This window comes from Nycticebus coucang, chromosome 5 (genome assembly GCF_027406575.1).
Source record: "Nycticebus coucang isolate mNycCou1 chromosome 5, mNycCou1.pri, whole genome shotgun sequence".
Taxonomy (NCBI): Eukaryota; Metazoa; Chordata; class Mammalia; order Primates; family Lorisidae; genus Nycticebus; species Nycticebus coucang.
In genome coordinates this window covers 85,490,252-85,513,340 of record NC_069784.1, presented here as the reverse complement: position 1 = coordinate 85,513,340, position 23,089 = coordinate 85,490,252, and the positions used below count along the sequence as shown (strand labels likewise).

General features: G+C 42.6%; 1 protein-coding gene across 1 annotated transcript in view; it reads right to left on the bottom strand.

The window, feature by feature from the left end:
* Nucleotides 1–21,097: 21,097 nt before the first annotated feature.
* The window catches only part of AFG1L (AFG1 like ATPase), a 216,958-nt gene continuing 214,966 nt past the window's right edge, over nucleotides 21,098–23,089 (bottom strand). The window contains exon 13 of the mRNA XM_053590851.1: nucleotides 21,098–21,264. Within this exon, the coding sequence (XP_053446826.1) occupies nucleotides 21,139–21,264 (126 nt within the window). The 3' untranslated portion in view covers nucleotides 21,098–21,138. The remainder of the gene's footprint in view (nucleotides 21,265–23,089) is intronic.

Sequence of the window (23,089 nt, the reverse complement as noted above, 5' to 3'; positions counted from 1 at the left end):
TGACATCCTGTAACACTAAACGTAGTGTGAGGTGGCCCACTGCTGACAAGTGTACAAGTGAGGGCGTCTGTGCACTGTGAAAGCTGCCCTTCCCTAGGATGGACGGTGTCAGGCCTTGGCTGGCTGAGCGTGGCCCCAGAGAAGGGTTTTGGACCAACAAGATGGCAAAAATGAGCAAAGTGATTTTTATTTCTTATTTTTAAATGAATAATATAATAAAGAGGATTTCTTATGCTTTCTTCCTGTATCCCAGGGACCGTCAAGAGCTCCTGTGGTGTGCCCACCCTCCAGTTTGGTGACCACTGCCCCATGTTCGTACTTTCAGTGTGTTAGCCTCACCTGCTCTCAGCACTACCATGAATCAAAGTACTTTGTTATAAGTGAAGTGGCCGCACTTGAAATGAGGATTTCCATTAAATCCATTTAATGGAAAAAGGAGAGACAGATAGACAAAGACAGAGAGAAATATAAAAGAGTAAGAATTGCTCCAGTGAAATCTGATCTGTGAGGTTACCAGGCAGTTTTAGTGTTTTAGTTCAACTCCTATTTAAATCTAGTTTGCCCCATTCTTCTTATTTCAGTTTAAAAATTAAAAAAAAAACTTAATTATGTTTTACGTGCCTCTCAAAGCTGCCTTAAGTTGTGTGTGTGTGGGGGGGAAGGTGATAGAACTAAACTAAAACTACTTTGGGGGGCTGGGTGTGGAAGGATTGCTTGAGCTCAGGGGTTGGAGATCAGCGTAAGCAAAAGCGAGACCACATTTCTACTGAAAATAGGAAAAAGTAGCTGGTATTGTGGTGGCACCGGCACTTGTCCCCCCAGAGTCCTAGCTACTTGGGAGGCTGAGGCAGAAGAATGGCTTGAACCCAAGAATTGAGAGGTTGTAGTGGGCTATGATGACGCCACTGCACTTGAGCCAGGGCAAGAGTGAGACTGTCTCACCAAAAATACAACACAAAAACTACCATGGGGTATAACTTCAATTATTTTATTTCTCCACACAAGTTCTTAAAGAAAGTCAAATGTTACTCTATGTTAAGTCTTTGTTCCTGATTTTAATCAACAGGTTCACTAAAGGCACTTATTTAAAATAAAAAAATTAAGGCCTTTCTATGAAAATTCAAGTTCGGTAAGTTTTGCATGGGTTCAAATAATCTGTTGAGCATCCTTGGTAATCCTGATGGCTCTTTAGGTTTGGAGAACAGTATAATAAATTATCTTTTACTAATCACCCAGCAAACAATGTCAATGGCTAATTCTGCTTGAAAGCTCATTACTGCAAGGAAAATAGTGTTTAAAAAGTGAAAGATTTTGACGGGGGCAAGGTGGCTCACACCTACAATGGGAGGCCAAGGCGGGAGGATTGCCTGAGCTTACGAGTCTCTAAAAATAGCTGGGTGTTGTGGCAGGTGCCTGTGGTCCCAGGTACTCGGGAGGCTGAGGCAAGAGAATCACTTGAGTCCAAGAGTTGGAGGTTGTTGTGAGCTATGACGCTACGGCACTCTAGCAGGGGTGACAAAGTGAGACTCTTGTCTCAAAAAAAAAAAGTGAAAGACTTTACTTAAAATTTGCTATGATGTTGGCGTATTTGGTCAGATTTTGTCAATGGATGACCATGTCCTCAGCACGCCAGACACATCGGGGTACCCTCTTTGGGAACTTCTTGGGTCACTGAGGGCCCCCAGACCTCACTGAGAGGAGTGCCATGCAGTTCACCCTCAGCACTTCCAACAGCAGCGCCTTGGCCAGCACACCGATTTTGTTACCGTCCACAGAGCAGGCAGTCACTCTGAGCCCCTGTAAGGGGTTATTCAGGGGTTCTGAATCTGTGATCACGGACCCCTCAAGAATCTATGCGAAAGCTCAAAGGATCTTTGTTCAGAGTGTGGCTGTTCCCACGCTTAGAGCAGAGATTTCTGAGTCTTCACCCCCCACTTCTTGGTGGAGCCTGCAGCTACTGGAGGGTAAGGCCTCAGCGTGGAGAATAAGACTGAAGATTCGGATCCCTCCCCCGTGGTCTCTTCTCACGGTGAAGGCTTGTGCTGGGGAGGACCCAAAGACCACTCTCCACTCATCTTTGCCTGAGGAATGGGTAAGAGTGGGCATCCCTGTGACCCAGCGCCTCTCAGAACTGGAAAGGAACTTGAGGATAGTGATAGATAACAGTTAGAGCTAATGAATGCCTTCTCTGTGCTGAGGGCTTTGGGTAATCATCTCTGATGCCTACCACACCTGCAAGGTGGGTATTCTTTTTACAAATGAGGATTGGAGGTTTAGCAAGGTCAGATGACATGTGAGGTCACACAGCTATCTGGAGCAGGCATTTAACCCAGATTTCTGACACCAAGCAGGAGGCAGCCCGAGCTAGATGAACTAGACAGTCACACTTTCCAGGAACTGGGCTTTGCCCCATCACAGAGCTGAGACCCCCACTGGCCTCGCTTGGTCCCCATCCAGACCCTTTCTACCACTGCACGGCTTGGGAAGAGAGTCACGCAGAAGATAGCAGGCAGGGTCTGGGGGGACTTTGGTGGGGCAAGTGTAGACTATGAGGTAGAGAACAGGTTGAGGACACCCTCTCCCCACCCCTCCAGGACTGGGGCACAATTTCTAGCCTTAAGGAGAGTTGAAGGAGCCTAAAACTCAGTGGCACAAACGGGACAGACCAGAGCCTTGGAGGAGACAGACTCATAGGCTGCAGATCTGGTTCAGCCTGAATAAGGTGCCGAGCTGGGGCCTCACTAGGAGCTGGTCACGGTGGGAAGGAGGACCAGCCCTCAGCCAGGCATCAGGTCACCCTGGGGCCCTGACAACAGCTCTCGGTGTCAATATCCTGCCCTCTCCTTCTCTATCCCCCTGCAGGAGTCCCCTCCCCAGCACATCACAGCACATCCTTCTCATTCTTCTCCAAGTGTGACTGGAGGCTGCAAAGTGGAGGTCTAAGGTGGAGGTTTAGCTCACCCAAACATCAGGTGTTTATTTTGCCCCAAACTTAGCATTGTTTTACCATGGTCTGAGCTTATTTTTGTGCTGTTAAATCTGATAAAGTCAGTACCACAAACGTATAAGCAATCATTTTTAACTCTACCAATTGTTACTCTAATCAACAGAAATCAATGGATTCTTCTTTATCAATTGAATTTTATATCCTGCATGTTACAGAGTTTGGTTTAAAATATGATGGGCTATTAGTGCAAAATGAGGGACGTATTCTGATGACAGTGGAAGTTTTTATACTACACGTCCCAAATTTGGGGTTCTAAAGAGAATTGTTATGTCTGGGAGGGCCAAATCATACCCCATTTCTCTCAGAACAGAAGAATAGGTCATTACAGCTCCCTCTTCTGGATTTCCAGACATTTGAACCTTCTCCCAGTACTGCACACACTCTCGCTGCTCCTCCCTGCCTCCTGCAGAGTAGGGCCGGGACATTCTGCATCTTCCCAGACAGTGTCTGTCCCACTGCACTTTTGAGGCCTTTGACTACACGTCCTGACTGACATGAGTTCCCTTGGTCTTCCCCAAATATCTGGGCAAGATTCCTTCTTGCCACTTATCACCTTACCTCTAAAGGTGTGTTACTCCTAAAAGATCATACACCCAGCATGGCTGGGGAATTTGTCTCAGCCACCTCAGTGTGCCTGGCTCCTGGCACAAAGTCTTTAGCAAGTAAGTGATGAATGAATGAGTGGTTAGTGAATAGTTATGTACTATTTTTAATAGCTTTATGTAGATACGATCCATGTACCATGAAATCCAACCATTAAAATCACACAGTTCAGTGGTTTATAGTATCTTCAAAGAGTTGTATAGTCATCACCACCTAATTTCAGATGTTTTCATCACCCCTAAAAGCAACCCTGTACCCTTTGGCAATTATTAGTCTTCGAGGTGCTACTTTGAATCTCTACAGATTTTGCGTATTCTGAATGCGTCATACACAGGGAGTCAGGCCCTGTGCCCCTAGCGCCTGGCTTCTTTCACTCAGCATAATGTCTTCTAGGTTCATCCATGTTGTGGCCTGTCTCAATGCATCATTTTTTATTGCAGAGTAAAATTTTTTTTGTGCGGACATACCAATTATGTTCATCCATGCATCAGCTGGTAAACATTTGGAGTGTTTCCACTTTTTGGCTAATGTGAATAATGCTGTCTATAAATATTCATGCACAAGTTTTTGTGTGGACATGTAGGTTATACAGTAACTTTATGCTTAATACTTTGAGGAACTGTCAAACTATTTTCTGAAGCTGTACTTTTTTCACAATTTCACCAGTAGTGTGTGAGGGTTCCAATTTCTCCACATCCTTGCCATCTTTTTTTTCTTAGAGACACGATCTTGCTCTGTCACCCCAACTGGAAAGCAGTGGTATGATCATGGCTCACTGTAACCTTGAACTCCTGTGCTCAAGTGATCCTCCCACCTCAGCCTCCCAAGTAGCTAGGACTGCAGACACATGCCACAATGCCTCGCTAATTAGAAAAAAAAAATTTTTTATAGAGACAGGGTTTTACTATGTTTCCCAGGCTAGTATTGAACTCCTGGCCTCAAGCGATCGTCCCACCTCTGCCTCACAAAGTGCTGGGATTACAGGCATGAGCCACTGTACCTAACCCTTGCCAACATTTGAAATTATCTTTTTCTCTGATTCTAACCATTGTAGTAGGGTAGAGTGGTATCTCATGGTGATTTTGATTTGCATTTCCTTAATGACTTAGGATATGGAATATTTTTTTATATGCTTCTTGGCCATTGGTATCTTATACTATCTGATCAAATTATAAAATCTCAGAGCTTCACAGAAAAGAGATCTCAGATGAGGCCCAAAGAGTAATGTTAAGTGACTTGCCCAAGGTCATGTGCATAAGGTTATATAATGTTAGTAGCAGTTTGGGGTCTCAAGTTGGTCTCCCAAGCCATGGTCTGTCTTACCTCCTGCTTCCTTTATCAGGGTGTCTCTGAAGCCCCACCACACCAGAGGGAGAAATGGCTGCATTCCATGAGTCAGAATTAAGCTGTGGTGCTGCTTAATTTTATACTTTACCTTTTCTCCTTTGGTTGATTTGATTTCATATCGGAAAATGGCATTCTCTAGGTACAGACTTTATACCTAAGAAAAATGTTTTTATAATTTGTATCTTCTTAAAGTTTTAAGTAGCTGAGGGCTGAAGTCCAAGCATTAAGTAATTCTTACCAACCTGAGTACTGGGGAGGATGGGTTTAAAGTCACAGGATAAATTTAAACTTGTCTACCTAATATTTTCACTGTGACCAAGAACACAAAACCAGAGTTTAAAAGTATTCAAAGTCAAAAGATGGAGTGGGGGCAGTTATAGCATAGGTCATGAATGTTGGGGTGTGGAAATGTGTTGGTGTAGCTAAGCCTCCTGGGAATACCCCACATGTGTCTGGAGATAATGCTGAAGAGAGAAGCCATGCTTACTGTGAATTTTCAGGGAAAAGTAAGGTCTTAAGACAAGAAACAGGAGTGAAAAGGGCTACCCTGAGGCTTGGCTGGAATGTAGCCAAGACAGGCCAGATTGTGCCACCCACCCAAATCCCCATAGCTTATCAGAATGTAATTTTATTTCTTGCTAATGCAACATTTGCCATGGGTGGCTCAGGATTTCCATGTGTTAGCTCAGCATTCTGGGTGATTTTATCTTGAGTATATATGTCTTGACTTGGTATTTCCAGGTTTCCCCTGCAAGAGAAGAGAGATCTAGATGCTTTCAAACCAGCCAGTAAGTGCCCTGCCTTGGAAATGAAATGTGTCCTATCACCTCTGCTCTTGACCAATTGCTCAGAAGTAGTCATGTGGCCGTGCCTAACTGTCAAGAGGCCAGGAAATGTGACCCTCCGGCGTGCTTGGAAAAAGAAAACTGGAGATGTCTGCACAGCTGCAGAAAGGGCCTTTTTAATGCATCCTGCAGCTCCTAGGGAAGCACTTATAGGTATCTTTGTTTCTGTGAGAGTAAATCTGGAGGTGAGACTGGAGCAAAGGGGAGATTCATGCTGAAGATGATCAAATTAAATTTTATGAGCTATATCATCTGTATTCCAAGTGTGTTCTGAGTTTCTTATTTGTATCCTTCAAACATTAATGATTTGTCTTAGCTGAGATTTGGGGAACTCAACAAGTGTGGCTCATCCTAGTCTAAGGCAGAGTCCGGAGAAAGTGATTTTAAAGGCAAGGGAGGGCCATTTGCTCCAGAAAAGGTTGGCCAGTCTTAGAGATTCCGGTTCTAATTTTTATATAGATTGCTGACCTTCCCTTAAGGAACAATACATGTATTTCATTCATCAAGCAAATGCTGGATCTCAACTAAGTTCCAGGCCCTGTTCTGGAAACTATAGCAATGAACATGTCATGCAAGTCCCTGTTTGGGGGGAGTTTATATTCCAGTTGGAGAGACAGACAGTAAGCAAGTAAACAAAAAAAAAAAAAAAAAAAAAAAAAGAGCATGCACGATCAACGTACAGATTCTCAAAATAACTACATTTAAAAAGCTTTTATATCAAGAGAGAGATTAAAGATGGCAACCGAGTAACAGCTTCCCTGCAACTGGCAACAGCGAGTCTGGGGAGACAAGACTCCAGGCATCTCTGGCCGGTGGGATCTGCCTATAATCATCCCTTTGAGGATACAGGGAGCCAGCAAGGGACTTCTGGACCCCAAGAGGAGGACAAAAACAGTGGAAAACTGGCAAGTGGTTGCGTGTGTTCAATCGACCTAATCACGGCGGCAACCGTAAGTACAAGCAGCAGTGAGACTGCAAACCGGAAAGGCCTTACCTGTGAACTGTTTCGGTGTTCTTGGACTTGGCACTCAGTTGAACTGCCTTGGGGAAAGCTTGAGCAGGAGCGTGGAGAACTTTGGGCATTGAACTGGGGCCCCAGACTGAGCCACTGAGCTGGGCGCAGGAAGCCATTGTGAAAGAACTACCCCGGCAAGCTCCGCCCTCAGGGTCTCAGAGCAAGGATTGGGCGGGTCAAAGTAACCTACTGACTGAGCAGCCTAAAGGCGGGACCGACCTGCCTTATAGCCTTAATCCTTAGGGGCAGAGTGAGACAGTTTTGGCACATTGGAGCCTTGGGCTGTTGCCCTGGATAGAGTGCTGTGACGTCACAGCTCATAGCAACCTCAAACTCCTGGGCTTGGTGCCACCCAGACCTCCATAAGAGCTGTGCAGTGACCCCTGACTGGTGACCCGCACCCACTGGGCCTTCGCATTCCCTGACCAGGAACTGCGGGAGCCACGCAACCCTGCGTTCTCCCTCCTGTGTCCTCCCAGCTTCCACACTAGCCCGTTCATCTGGACAGGGACTCTGGTAGCTACGTGCCCTTTGGAGCCCTCCCTGCCTCTGCACAGAGCTCTTCTTCTGGCCAGAGACTGCTGGAGCCTTGGGCTCTCTGTGCCAAAGTCACTGGGTGCCGGGCACTCCCAGAACCGTGCACACCACCCCCAGCCCTGTTGCTGGATCCGGGTGTGTGACAAACTGGAGCTGCTTCCACAACCAGAACTCCCTAGCTAGAGCAGCCCCAGAGGAACTACACAGGGTCACTCCCTACAAAGATCCAGCAACAATAGAGTGATCCCGCTGGGGTCTAATCTTGGAGAGACACCTCCCCAATTCTGAGGACAGCCAGAGGCAACAGTGAAAAACAATCATGAGGTGAAATCAACAGGAAAACTCTGGCAATATGAATAATCAGAGTAGATCAACTCCCCCAAGGATCAATGGGGGCAGAAACAGCACAAGACCCCATGCACAAACAAATAGCTGAGATGTCAGAAACTGAATTCAGGATCTGGATAGCAAATAAGATCGAATTAGAATTCCAAAAGTTATCTCAAGAATTCAACGGATTCAAAGACCAGATGACCAAAGATTTTGACACATTGAGACAAGAAGTTGCATCCCTCAAAGATCTGAGAAACACAGTAGAATCCCTCAGTAACAGAATGAAGCAAACAGAAGAAAGGATTTCTGACATTGAAGACAAAGCTTTCGAATGCTCCCAAACCCTAAAAGAAGAAGAGAAATGGAGAGCAAAAACAGACCACTCTCTTAGAGAGCTCTCGGATAATTTGAAGAAAACCAATATTCGTCTTATAGGGATCCCCGAAAGTGACAAAGTGGCTTCACAAGGCACAGAGTCTCTTCTCCATGAGATTATGAAGGAGAACTTTCCAGACATGCCAAGAGATTCTGAAATTCAGAACTCCAGCATGACTCAACCCAAATAAGACATCCCCCAGACACATCATAATCAATTTCACTAAAGTTGATATGAAGGAGAAAATTCTGAAAGCTGCCAGATGAAAGAAAACCATTACCTACAAGGGCAAGAATATCAGAATAACTGCAGATCTCTCTGCTGAAACCTTTCAAGCTAGAAGAGGATGGTCATCGACTTTTAATCTCCTAAAACAAAATAACTTTCAACCCAGGATCCTGTACCCAGCTAAACTGAGCTTCATTTATGACAGAGAAATTAAATACTTCAACGACATTCACATGTTGAAGAAATTTGCCACAACTAAACCAGCTCTACAGGACATTCTTAGACCTATCCTCCATAAAGACCAGAGTAATTCTCCACCACAAAAGTAAACCCACCCAAAAAATTTTTGATCAAATTCCAACTTCCACAGTCACAAAAGGATTAAAAATATCCACCGGTCTCTCGAAAGGCTTATCAATACTCTCAATTAATGTGAATGGTTTAAATTGTCCTCTAAAGAGGCATAGGTTGGCAGACTGGATACAAAAACTCAAGCCAGATATTTGCTGCATCCAAGAATCACATCTTACATTAAAAGACAGATACAGACTCAAGGTGAAGGGATGGTCATCTATATTCCAGGCAAATGGAAAGCAGAAAAAAGCAGGCGTTGCAATCCTGTTCGCAGACGCAATAGGCTTTAAACCAACCAAAATAATTAAGGATAAGGATGGACACTTCACATTTGTTAAAGGTAATACTCAATATGATGAGATCTCAATTATTAATATTTATGCACCCAACCACAATGCACCTCAATTTATAAGAGAAACTCTAACAGACATGAGCAACTCGATTTCCTCCACTTCCATAGTAGTTGGAGATTTTAATACCACTTTAGCAGTCCTGGATAGATCCTCCAAAAAGAAGCTAAGCAAAGAAATTTTAGATTTAAAATCAACCATTCAACATCTGGACTCAACAGATATCTACAGAACATTTCATCCCCAAAAAACTGAATACACATTCTTCTCATCAGCCCATGGAACATACTCCAAAATCGACCACATCCTAGGGCACAAATCTAACCTCAGCAAATTTAAAAAAATAGAAATTATTCCTTGCATCTTCTCAGACCATCATGGAATAAAAGTTGAACTAAATAACAACAGGAACCTGCATACCCATACAAAAATATTGAAGCTAAACAACCTTATGCTGAAGGATACATGGGTTATAGACGAGATTAAGAAGGAATTCACCATATTTTTGGAACAAAACAGCAATCAAGACACGAATTACCAGAACCTCTGGGATACTGCAAAGGCAGTCCTAAGAGGGAAATTTATAGCACTGCAAGCCTTCCTCAAGAAAACGGAAAGAGAGGAAGTCAATAACTTAATGGAACATCTCAAGCAACTGGAGAAAGAAGAACATTTCAACCACAAATGGAGCAGAATAAAAGAAATAACCAAAATCAGAGCAGAATTAAATGAAATTGAAAAGAAAAGAATTATACAACAGATCAATAAATCCAAAAGCTGGTTTTTTGAAAAGATCAATAAAATAGATAAACCTTTGGCCAACCTAAACAGGAAAAAAAGAGTAAAATCTCTAATTTCATCAATCAGAAATGGTAATGATGAAATAACAACAGACCCCTCAGAAATTCAACAAATCCTTAACGAATACTACAAGAAACTCTACTCTCACAAATATGAAAATCTGAAAGAAATCGACCAATACCTGGAAGCACGCCACCTACCAAGACTTAGCCAGAATGAAGTGGAAATGTTGAACAGGCCTATATCAAGTTCTGAAATAGCATCAATTATACAAAATCTCCCTAAAAAGAAAAGCCCAGGACCAGATGGCTTTACGTCAGAATTCTACCAAACATTTAAAGAAGAACTAGTACCTATACTACTAAACCTCTTCCAAAATATAGAAAAAGAAGGACTATTACCCAGCATATTCTACAAAGCAAACATCACCTTGATCCCCAAACCAGGGAAAGACCCAACAAGAAAAGAAAATTATAGACCAATATCACTAATGAATATAGATGCTAAAATACTCAATAAGATCCTAACAAACAGAATCCAACAACACATCAAAAAAATTATACACCATGACCAAGTCGGATTTATCCCAGGGTCTCAAGGCTGGTTCAATATACGTAAATCTATAAATGTAATTCAACACATAAACAAACTTAAAAATAAAGACCATATGATTCTTTCAATTGATGCAGAAAAAGCTTTGATAATATCCAGCATCCCTTCATGCTCAGAGCACGTAAGAAAATTGGTATAGAAGGGACATTTCTTAAACTGATAGAGGCCATCTACAGCAAACCCACAGCCAATATCATATTGAATGGAGTTAAATTGAAATCATTTCCACTTAAATCAGGAACCAGGCAAGGTTGCCCATTGTCTCCATTGCTCTTTAACAATGGAAGTTTTAACCATTGCAATTAGGGAAGAAAAGGCGATCAAGGGTATCCACATAGGGTCAGAAGAGATCAAACTTTCACTCTTTGCAGATGATATGATTGTATATCTGGAAAACACTAGGGATTCTACTACAAAACTTTTAGAAGTGATCAAGGAATATAGCAATGTCTCAGGCTACAAAATCAATACCCATAAATCTGTAGCCTTTATATATACCAACAATAACCAAGCCGAACAAACAGTCAAGGCCTCTATTCCTTTCACAGTAGTGCCAAAGAAGATGACATATTTGGGCGTATACCTAACAAAGGATGTGAAAGATCTCTACAAAGAGAACTATGAAACTCTAAGAAAAGAAATAGCCGAAAATGTTAACAGATGGAAAAACATACCATGCTCATGGCTGGGAAGAATCAACATTGTTAAAATGTCCATACTACCCAAAGCAATATATAATTTTAATGCAATTCCTATTAAAGCTCCATTGTCATACTTTAAAGATCCTGAAAAAATAATACTTTGTTTAATATGGAATCAGAAAAAACCTTGAATAGCCAAAACATTACTAAGCAATAAAAAAAAAGCAGGAGGAATCACGCTACCAGACCTGAGACTGTACTATAAATCCATAGTGATCAAAACAGCATGGTACTGGCACAAAAGCAGAGAAGTAGATGTCTGGAACAGAATAGAGAACCAAGAGATGGATCCAGCTACTTACCGTTATTTGATCTTCGACAAGCCAATTAAAAACATTCAGTGGGGAAAAGATTCCCTATTTAACAAATGGTGCTGGGTAAACTGGCTGGCAACCTGTAGAAGATTGAAACTGGACCCACAACTTTCACCATTAACTAAGATAGACTCTCACTGGATAAAAGATTTAAACTTAAGACATGAAACTATAAAAATACTTGAAGAAAGTGCAGGGAAAACTCTTGAAGGAATCGGCCTGGGTGAATATTTTATGAGGAGGACTCCCCAGGCAATTGAAGCAGTATCAAAAATACACTACTGGGACCTGATCAAACTAAAAAGCTTCTGCACAGCCAAGAACATAGTGAGTAAAGCAAGAAGACAGCCCTCAGAATGGGAGAAAATATTTGCAGGTTATACCTCCGATAAAGGTCTAATAACCAGAATTCACAGAGAACTCAAACGTATTAACAAGAAAAGAACACGTGACCCCATCTCAGGGTGGGCAAGGGACTTGAAGAGAAACTTCTCTAAAGAAGACCGACGCAAGATCTACAAACACATGAAAAAAAGCTTATCATCCTTAACCATCAGAGAAATGCAAATCAAAACTACTCTGAGATATCACCTAACCCCAGTAAGAGTAGCCCACATAACAAAATCCCCAAACCAGAAATGTTGGCTTGGATGTGGAGGAAAGGGCACACTTCTACACTGCTGGTGGGAATGCCCACTAATACGTTCCTTCTGGAAGGATGTTTGGAGAATACTTAGAGCCCTAAAAATAGACCTGCCATTCTATCTTATAATTCCTTTACTAGGTTTATACCCAGAAGACCAAAAATCACAATATAACAAAGACATCTGTACCAGAATGTTTATTGTAGCCCAAATCATAATTACTAAGTCATGGAAGAAGCCCAAGTGCCCATCGACCCACGAATGGACTAGCAAATTGTGGTACATGTATACCATCGAATACTATGCAGCCTTAAAGAAAGATGGAGACTTTACCTCTTTCATGTTTACATGGATGGAGCTGGAACATATTCTTCTTAGCAAAGTATCTCAGGAATGGAAGAAAAAGTATCCAATGTACTCAGCCCTACTATGAAGCTAAATTATAGCTTTCACATGAAGACTATAACCCAACTATAGCACAAGACTATGGGGAAAGGGCCAAGGAAGGGGAAGGGAGGGGGGAGGTTTTGGTGGAGGGAGGGTAATGGGTGGGGCCACATCTATGGTGCATCTTAGAATGGGTACAGGCGATTGCACTAATGTACACAGCTATGATTTAACAATAAAAAAAAAGCTTTTATATCATCATATCCCACAAAGCATCTAGCCGAGTGCCTTGGTAAGGAGCACTTAGCAATGTTTATTAAATAAAGAATGAGCCAGAGGAATTAGAATTATCAACGATCTACTGCATTCCCAAAAGCTAGATCATCCTATAAGACTTCTGGAGTCATCTTCAGCCCCAGGGTGGGTCATAAGGACTGGAAGACTCTAGAAATGATCCAGTTATGGTAGAAACCATCAGGATAGGCCAAAAGTGCTGGGATCATATTTGCTCAAACTGCTCCTATCTTCAGATTGTCAGATCTGCTATTCTTCCAGAACTAACCATCCACCAAGTCTTGTCCTGCACTGATACTTACCTTGAACTATTTCTCAATCCTACATCAAAATGATTCTAGCTTCTATCCATTCTTTTATGTCCCCAGCATCACTGGCTCTTTCTATTGCAGCTGTGTGATTGCCTGAGACAGAATCATGGCAGGAAGGTATTTCGAGGTTGGAGGACCGGGTTGAGATCGGTGCCATTTCAGACACACTGAGTTTAAGGAACATTCAAGAGAAAAAAAAAAAAAAAAGGAACATTCAAGAGGAGAGATCGGGAGACAGCTGAAATCCAAAATAGGGGACTGGGGGAGTCAGAGAATAATCAGCATCAGCTGGTGTTTGTTGCTATGGACATCAAGAAAAGTGTGAAGACGATGCTATGTATGAACGTACTTTGTATAATATTGAGTTGTTGTTTTTATAATTACCATTTTTAAATGGAGCAAGAAAGAACTTAGGAGGTGAGAAAAGGAAAAGGAGGCAGAAGATTTCAGAGGAGGAGCTGAGAGGCAGGAGGAGAACCGGGAGAGGAGAGTGCCAAGTGCTAACTGCAGCAGGAAATAAAGAGGATAAGGCAAGGCCTCTACACTCAGCAATTAGAGCTCAGGGTTGGCCAGAGACAGGAAGAGAGGTTGCACTAGGTAAATTGCTGCCGTCTTCTCCTATATTCAAACTCCCATCCAGTTTAGCCCCACCCTCCCCTATCTCAAGGCACACTTAAATTATGTTGATCAAAAACAAGAGTTCAAAAAAAGAATACACTAACTGTGCTTTAAACTTCTTTTGAAAATAATTTAATTAATGATCTTAAAATTTTTTCAGGGCACACCTAAGAGCCTCTCCTGGCACACCAGTGGAAAATCACTGCTTCATCCCATTAGTAAAAGACTCAGCTTTGTCCAGCTGTGGTCCAGCAACCTCGGAGGGACCTGTGGCTCCTTCAGTGAGTCTATGAGGTAGAAGCCATTTTTCATAAAACCACTAAGACATTATCTACCTCTCATTCTCTCACAAGTATACATTTTGACTTTTGCAGAAGCGATGTAAATGTGTGCTACCCAACAGACTGAGTGCACAGGCGGATGGCAGAATCTAACTGGATTCTGCTAAGCCGGACGTTGGCAAAAATGTAAAACAATGCCACTCTCTCACTATTTATTTTCCCCAAAGAGTTATTTTTCATAATGCTATTATGTGACAGTATATTGTTATTTTTTATTAATTATTTAACAATTGCTCATTTTTTATTTCTAATACTGGATTGTGGTATATATCCCCCACACACATAAAAGTTTTTTGGGGTCTGCAACAATTTTAAGAGTGGAAAAATGAGACTAAAATGTTCCATTGCCACTGCCAAGTTCCTTACCTTCTTCTACCTCTAAGCCCTTCTCTGACCCCTCCTGCTTCTCCTAAGGCAGCTCTTCTGCTGTGCTCTGACACTGGTCTCTCACCAGCACCCTAATTTCCTGCCCCTGCCTGATCTTTTTGCAACCCCTTATTGCCAATCCTGGAAATGCCCATTGTTTTTCACCTCCCTGGGGGCTGCCTGTGCTAGGAAGGGTCTGGGGACTGTGCCTCCTAACCGCTTAGCACTCATGCTACCTGGCCCGGCTGGGCCTTGTGGGCTGTTTCCACCATCCCTGGCAGAACCCCTCTGTTTTCCACTCCTCTTTATAGGGACCTCTGGTGCATCGAGCTGCGCTGACTGTCCCCTTGGTTTAGGACACATTGATGTTGCCTGTCTGTGCAGAACTCCTGTTTATTTTTCTTCTCTCATCTGCCATGCCCTTCTCATTGCCTTCCTCCCAGAAGCATCTTCTCTAGGGTATTTATGTGGTGTCCCTCTCCTCTGTCCTCCATAAACATATTGGTGCATGCCCTAGAAAAATCTTTTATGTTGTTTTTGAGTGTGGGTTTCTAAATTTATATTAATGGTATTGGGTCTGATTTTCCCTAACATGGTCTCTGGGCTTAGTCCATTGCTGCCACGAGTAAACTTAGCTCATGGCTTCTGACCCCTGCAGAAGTTTCCATGGTAGGCAGAGTCCACCTGCCCAGCCATTCCCCCAGGGATGGACGCCCAGGTAGCCTGCAGTTAGTCCGTCTGGTTTTGATTGTTTGTTTGTTTTGTCCCCCTCGGTAGAGTGTGGTACCATCACAGCTCACAGCAACCTCAAACTCTTGGGCTCAAGCGATTCTCTTGCCTCAGCCTCCCAAGTAGCTGGGACTACAGGTGCCCACCACAACGCCCAGCTCGTCTTTTTGTTGTTGTTGTTGTTGTTTTTAAAGACAAGGTCTTGCTCTGGCTCAGGCTGGTCTCCAACCTGTGAGCTCAGGCGATCCCCCCCTCAGCCTCCCGGAGTGCTGGGGTTACAGGCATGAGCCACCGGCCCAGCCTTAGTCTGTCTCTTTAATATTCAGTTTTCTCGGTCGGCACCTGTAGCTCAATGAGTAGAGCGCCAGCCCCATATACCGAGGGTGGCGAGTTCAAACCCGACCCCAGCCAAACTGCAAAAAAAGAAAAAAAATTCAGTTTTCTCATTGAACAAAAAGATTGGTAGTAATAATACCAGAATTATCGTGAAGATTCGTATTTCAAAGTCTGCCAATCACTGTGACTCCAGTTCTGTGCAGTCATATACGGTGCTGTGAAAACAATACCCTCTGTACATGGCCCCTGAACCCACATCTTTCCTATTTCTGCCTGCAAGACCCACAATGATTCCAAAACGGGGGCTATTGTTATTACTGCTGTGCAGGACAGGTGTGTGCTCAGGCTGCGCCATCTCGGGCAGACCACGGAGCCTCCCAGAGCCTCCCTCACACATAGTAGGAATGATCACAGCTCCCTGGGAGAACTGCTGTGGGTGGACAGGGCGGGAGCAAGTGCTTTGTAAGCCAGAAAGCGCTGCCGGGTTAGCTACTTGGAAGGTGTGAGCGGGGGTGGAGAAGGCAGTGTCCCTGTCTCTGGGAGGGGAAGGCGCAGGCACCAGGAGGGGCCAGGGAGGGCGCTGGTGAGCCGGTGACCGGGCGCCAGGGCGGGCGAGCGGCGCGGCCGCAGGCGGGAGGCCCAGCGGCTGGCGGGCTCCACGTGCTGACCAGCTGGGCAGCCACCGCCGAGGCTCCGCGGTCGGCCTGATCGACCTTGTGCACATGAGAAGCCCTTGGGGAGTATTAGCAAGTGGGGGGCCGCACGTCTCACCATACCGGACTCTCCGGACGTGGGCCCCGGGCCTCGTAACGCGCCCCCTGCGAACCGCGGTTCCCTCCAACCCCGTGCGATTCTCGGACTTCTTTTTACATCAGTTCATCCCACTGACCACAAGATGGTGCCCTCTTTCTGGAAATCTTTGGTGTTCGCCAAACAGGCAACAATCCATTTTCTCTATTAAACAATTCTGTAAAAAATGGATTTGAATTTAACAAGCTGCTCCAGCATTTCTCTAAGCCGGAATCCTGTGCCAGTGGGGTCTAGCCATGTAACGTGCATCTTTTCCTTTCTGCTAGAATCCATCGGTTAGACGCGTCTTCCGTTCTGCATTCCTCAAAGGGCTCTAATACCAACCGAAAGCAGGTGTGTGTTACAGATTTATGATCATAATCGTTAGTGTCAATAGCAACGAATATTCATTTAATCCTTGCCATTTGCAAAGTGTTTTTCACCAGCTATCCTCAGAATGACTCAATGAAATGGGCATTATTATTCCCATTTATAAGATGATAAAACTAAGGCTAGGAGCACTATCTTGTTCAAGGTCCCAAAGTAATATTGGTAGAACTAAATTTTCCAGATCCTGAGCCCTTCCTATTGCAACTCAGTAGTCAACTTCTGGGAACCTGGAAAGTACAACCTTGAGAGAGGAAACTCCTCGGGGCAACCTCTGGAAGACTCCCCTAAGTAGGCAGGAAAGACAATGTCCTCAAGCCTCACACCATCACAGACAAAAGGGCAGTAGACAGCCATGACGGACTGAATTGAGTGACCAGCTGGAGTGACAGGAGGTTTCCAGTGAGATGCTGGACTGAGTCAGTAGATACTTAAGGACAGATTTTATCATTTACAAATTTTTGTTCCAGAAAAATAAACTGCTGTATGCTGATGGAGAAAACTAATCTTAATTCTGACTTTGTAAAAAGTTGTAGACTCATCTCCAAAGCAATCCTTTTCTAACAGCCAAGTGATGTCTTGTGAGATTAGTGGCTCTACTATAGGTAATTTACAAGGTCACTTAGAGGCTTGCTGCCAGATTCCTGTCACTGATCAGGAACCCAAATGTCAGAAACCCAGGTCCCCAATCCTTCTGGATCTTTTTTTTTAAATCTCAGACAGGGCAGCCAAGAGTAGGTTCATGTTACATGGAATAGGAATACTGTTTTCGGTCCAGATGCGGTTAAATGAATTTTTTTTTTTTTTTTTTTTTTTAGAGCCAGTGGCAGAATCATGTCTCTCTGCCTTGAACTCCTGGGCTTAAGGGATCTTCCTGCCTCAGCTTCCTGGGAGCTAGGACTATAGGACTGTGCCGCCAGGCCTGGATACGTTTTTTTAATCTTTTATAGAGACAGGGTCTTGCTATGTTGCCCAGGTGAATCTCAAACTCCTGGGCTCAAGCGATCCTTCTGTTTTGGTCTCCCAAAGGATTGAGATTATAGGCATAAACCACTGTGCCCAACTTGTTTAATAAATTAGTGTTTTGATAATTTTACTGACTCCAATGGAGATCTTAGCAATTTATTACTGTTTTAGCCATTTCTGCGCCTCACCTTCTGTTTCTATAAAATGGTAATGACAGTACCTATTACATAGAACTGTTATTAGGATCAAAAGAGTTTATTTGTAAAGCACTTAGAGCCATGCCCAGGACATAGTAAACTCTGTTTCTGAAATGGATATGAGCATATCCACTTATATATTTTATAAGTGAAATTTTAATTTATTTCAAAGTTCTACCTAATTTTAAAATTGTGTTATCTATACATTTTTAAGTATAGGAAATATACTTTAAGAAGATTAAAGTATTGCCTTTGAAATCCCACACTGAAATACATAAATTTGATTAAAATGATTCTAGTCTTTGGTCTCAGATAAAAGTTAAATATTTCTTAAGTCCACCAGGTTTTTCATCTCATTATTACTGATATTGGCAAATAACTTTACATACTGCCTACATAAATACAAGAAAACTGCAGTGACCAGATTTTTCTTTTTATGTTTTCTAAAGAAAAATTTCCTTTTTCTCCACTTGACTTCTGTTAAGTCTGAGGACTACTAATCTTTTTTTTTTTTTTTTTTGTCGTTTTTGGCGGGGGCTGGGTTTGAACCCGCCACCTCCGGCATATGGGACCAGCGCCCTACTCCAGGCGCCACCCTGATCTTTTTGGAAGGAGCCGGTGACATGCTGCCTTTTCTCCTGATTCTCAAAATGTCTTTGTCTGAATTTCTAGGTGAGTGGGAACCTTCCACAGTACCACTCAGCTCAGACCTCTATCTTCAAGTGTACATGTAAAGCATTGCAAAACACAGCATTTGCTCTGAGAGATTTTATGCAACCCCAGCAAGAAAGATTGGAATGTTCAGCATGTAACAGGGGCAGGACTGGGAAGAAAGACTCGTGAATTAGAAGAAAAGCTGCTCTCCAATCTAGCGATTGTTTTTCACGTTTCATTTTGGTATTGCTTTCCTTTCAGTAGAGCCACCATACTGTTTCCTGGTAAGGCTATTCGTGAAGAGTTTTGTTTCTTTTTCATACCTGCTGTTTCATGAATGAAACAGACTTTGTGGGTTTCCAGCCACCAGGGAACCCCTTCCTCCCTTCTGGATACAGAGAGGGATCCCCCTTAGCCCCACTCGGCATGAACACTCCCTGCAGCACAGATGGCCTTTTCCCCTTTCCCACCAGGCCCAGGGGTACAAAAGCAGGCACATAGTCTGGTTACTCAGGTGGAGTCTGAACCCTGGGTTTTACCCTACAGAAATAATATTTTAAAAAGTATTTAAGTTTCTTTTATTACCAAAATCACAGTTTAGGGAAGCAATACTGAGAATTACATAGGTTTCTGCTCATTGAAACAGGACCCTAATGTTAGGTTATTGTTTCTGTAGAAAAATGAAATTTTATTCCAAATACTTGACCTCTAATGAACTTTTACAGCAGAACTTGAGTGAGGGACTGTTCTACATACACCTGCACACTCAGGGAAGTTCCTCTGTCAGTCATGCTGTCCATTTTTCTTTTCTTTTTTTGCAGTTTTTGGCCAGGGCTGGGTTTGAACCCGCCACCTCTGGCATATGGGGCGGGCGCCCTACTCCTTGAGCCACAGGTGCTGCCCTATGCTGCCCACTTTTCTATCCATTCATACTGTTTTTTTCTTCTTAAATTGAGACACAGAATAATTGTCAAAGAAATGTGAAAAGCAAAAAGCTAAGATTTAAAGAGTAAAATTAAAAATTTTATATTTATTGACTTCGAGGCAAAATGATTCTTTTGTAAATTCATTTTCAACGTCACTGGGTTTAAAAAATGAATCAAATATATAAAATGATCTCTTTTTATAGTGCGAGTGAGGAGAGCAGGAGGCAGTATAGCATGAAATATAGTACATGTGTTTTGCAGTTGTCAGGCTACTTAACTTTTCTAAGCCTCAGTTTCCTTATCTGTAAACAGGGATGATTATACTCACTTTCTAGGACTTTTTTAAAAACCGAGCATTCAATGGTAAATATCTAGCATTAAATCCGGCACATACTAGTTATCTCCTTTTGTTTCTTCCTATTACTTAACTACTATGGAACTCACTGTGTTTCACTTGACTAAAAATATTTTTAAACTACATTTAATTTTCAAAAGATGTGATTAAACTTTTCTCTAGGCTTGGGTACCCATCCATCCATTTGTGTGACTTCATTGGGCTAATGTCCAAAATAGACTAATGTGGAAAAATATTAATAAATAGGTTCAGGCTTGGTACCTGTAGCTCAGCTGTTAGGGTGCCAGCCACATACACTGAAGCTGGTGGGTTCGAGCCCAATCCAGGCCCACCAAACAACAATGACAATTATAATCAAAAAATAGTCGGGCATTGTGGTGGGTGCCTGTAGTCCAGCTGCTTGGGAGGCTCAGGCAAGAGAATCACTTAAGCCCAAGAGATGGAGGTTGCTGTGAGCCATGGCACTCTACCGAGGGCGATATAATAAGACTCTGTCTCAAAAAAATAAATAAATAAAAATAAATAGGTTCAAAGAGCTTACTTATGTTGATGATTGTAAACACTGTTTGAACTGACTCACCTCTGCCTACCCCACCCCCACAAAATGTCTGATTTTCACAAAACTTTGTGGATTTCATATATTTTTTTCTTGAATAGAGACCCTCTCTCTCTGGTCCCCATTCCTGGTTGTCCACATTGGGGGATCTGCCTACAGAGCTGTCCATTGGTTGGAATTTCACACTTGTTCCTTACCTGATGGTGTCATAATCCTTGATTTTTTTTTTCAGAAAACTCTGCCTACCAAGCTTGATTCCAGATAGGAGTAAAAAACAGACTCTTTCTGTTGGGAGGAACCTAAAGGATTGAAGGTTTATTATAATTCATAGCCAAAAGAAAAAAAAATCACGTGTATAAACCCATATTCTAAAATGTTATTCCTTTCATTCCTTTTAGTTTATAATGAAATTGGAAAGCTTTGTTTTGAATTAAAACATAGAGTGTTTTTTGCTTTTCCTCTCTTATTAAAAATGTGTTTCCAACATGTCAACACCATGTAGCCAAATCTTGGGGGCATCCAGACATCCTGCACACATTGTGTGTTTGTGTATTTAGGGTTCATTCAGGCAGTTTAATCTGAAGCTAAAGTGTCTGGCTCTACATGAATCTTTAGGAGTGATGATTTTAATTTTGTGGTGCAGAAATAAGGCCAAATAAACAGGAAAGAGTAGACCTATGAAAATGGTTAAGTCTTTAACTTACTAATCCACTACATCTCTGACAGCAATTTTAGATTAAAATGGTCCAGAGGACAAAGTGCATAATTAATGATGAGAAAATGATTCCTTCAAGTCCCACAGTCTCATTCTCCCTGCATTAAGCATCCGTCTGGAGTCTTATTCATGTGAAAGTGACAGTTACTTCTTGGTTCTGTCCCCTTCATTCCAGTACTGTTCAGTCTGCATCTCCGTGAGTCGGGAAATTGTGCGCTGAAAGGCGAAGATTTCCTCCTCTCCGGTGAACAAGGAGAGTCCTGCTGAGTCCTGGTTACAAAAGATACAAACAAGCGAAAACCCAGCACCAGTTAAAACCACTAAAAAGGAAAATGTATAGAACTTAGTACAGGTTTTTAAAAAACTTTGTTTTCCTGTTTAGATTGTAAGATTTTCCACAAAATTTTTTCATAAATAATCTCAAATTAAAGAGTCAATTAATTTAACTGACAGACAATAAACAAAACAATTTACCAAAGAGAAAACTTAAAAGGGAACTTTCTATTACTAGAAATAATAGTAAAAAAAAAAAAATCACACACACACACACACACGTAGTAATTTTGATACTTTAGGAAGGAGCTGATGGAGGCCTCCAAAGCTCCAAAGACAAGGGCCCAAGCCTACGGGGAGGCCTGAAGGATAAACCTCTAAAGAGCCTTTCCAAACTGGTGACTAAAAGACCCTGCTCAGTCCTGAGTCCTGGAGAATGTGCTTAGAATCCGTGCATCTGGGTTCAAGCTGGAAAGCTCTGTCTCTGTGCAGCCAGTAAACAGTCCTGAGTGGTGACACCACAGGGGATCATGGCCACTACCTGGCCATGAACTTCCTACCTGGCTTTGAACTTTCCTCTCTTTCCTTAGGGGTTTGCTGTTGTGCTTTTTCAAAAGAAAATTCTGGGGCACTGCCTGTGGCTCAAAGGAGTAGGGTGCTAGCCCCATATACTGGAGGTGGCGGGTTCAAACCCGGCCCCAGCCAAAAACAGCAAAAAAAAGAATAAAGAAAAAAAGAAAATTCTGGAATCCTACATCCATCTTCTCCACTGATCCACTGTGAACCTTTGTGATGCTGAGGGCACATTCCCTGATTTCTTCATTAATGTAAATGACCCCATGTGCTGAGCTTTATTTTGCCCTGATCCTATGGGAAAACATTTCAGAGCCAATGATTTAAAGGACTTTAGAAACTGATTTGATATAACCTTTCAAGTGTATTTTTCAAATCGTCAATGATGGTATTAGGATGTAAGTACTGCTCTTGGACAGTGGTTCTCAACCTGTGGGTCACGATCCACGGGAACTGTATTAAAGGGCCGCAGCATCAGGAAGGTTGAGAACCACTGCTCTTGGAGAACAAATATTTCAGATAGTCCCAGAACAGAGAGATTTATAAGCAGCTGTTTATTTATACACTGCTATGATCTAAATGTTTGTGTCCCTTCAAAATTCAGCTTTTTTTTGTTTTAGACAGACTCTCACTATGTCACCCTCAGTAGAATGCTGTAGCATCACAGCTCACAGCAACCTCAAACTCTTGGGCTTAAGCGATTCTCTCGGCCTCCCAACTAGCTGGGACTATAGGCGCCTGCCACAATGCCACTATTTTTTTTGTTATTGTTGTCATTGTCATTTAGGAGACCCTGGCTGAGTTCAAACCCAGCAGCCCTGGTTGCATGTGGCTAGTGCCCTAACCACTGAGCTACGGGCACCAGCCAAAATTCAGATATTGACATCCAAACTTCCAGAGCGACATTATCAGGAGACGGAGCCTTTGGGAGATGATTGTGTCTTAAGGGTGAAGCCCTTGTACATAGAATTAATGCCCGTATTAAAAAAGGCCCCAGAGGCAGTCCTCACCTCTTCCAGCATGTGAGCTTTATATCAAAAAGACAGAGGTCTAAGAACCAGAAAGTGGGCCTTCACAGGGCACTAAATCCAGGGCCTTGATCTTAGACTTCCAGCCTCCAGAACTGTGAGAAATACCATTCTGTTTTTATGAGCCACCCAGCTTATGGTATTTTGTTATAACATCCTGAACAGACTAAGAAATACACATAGGTTTAAGCAATCATATTTTGAAAGTTCATTTTTTAAAG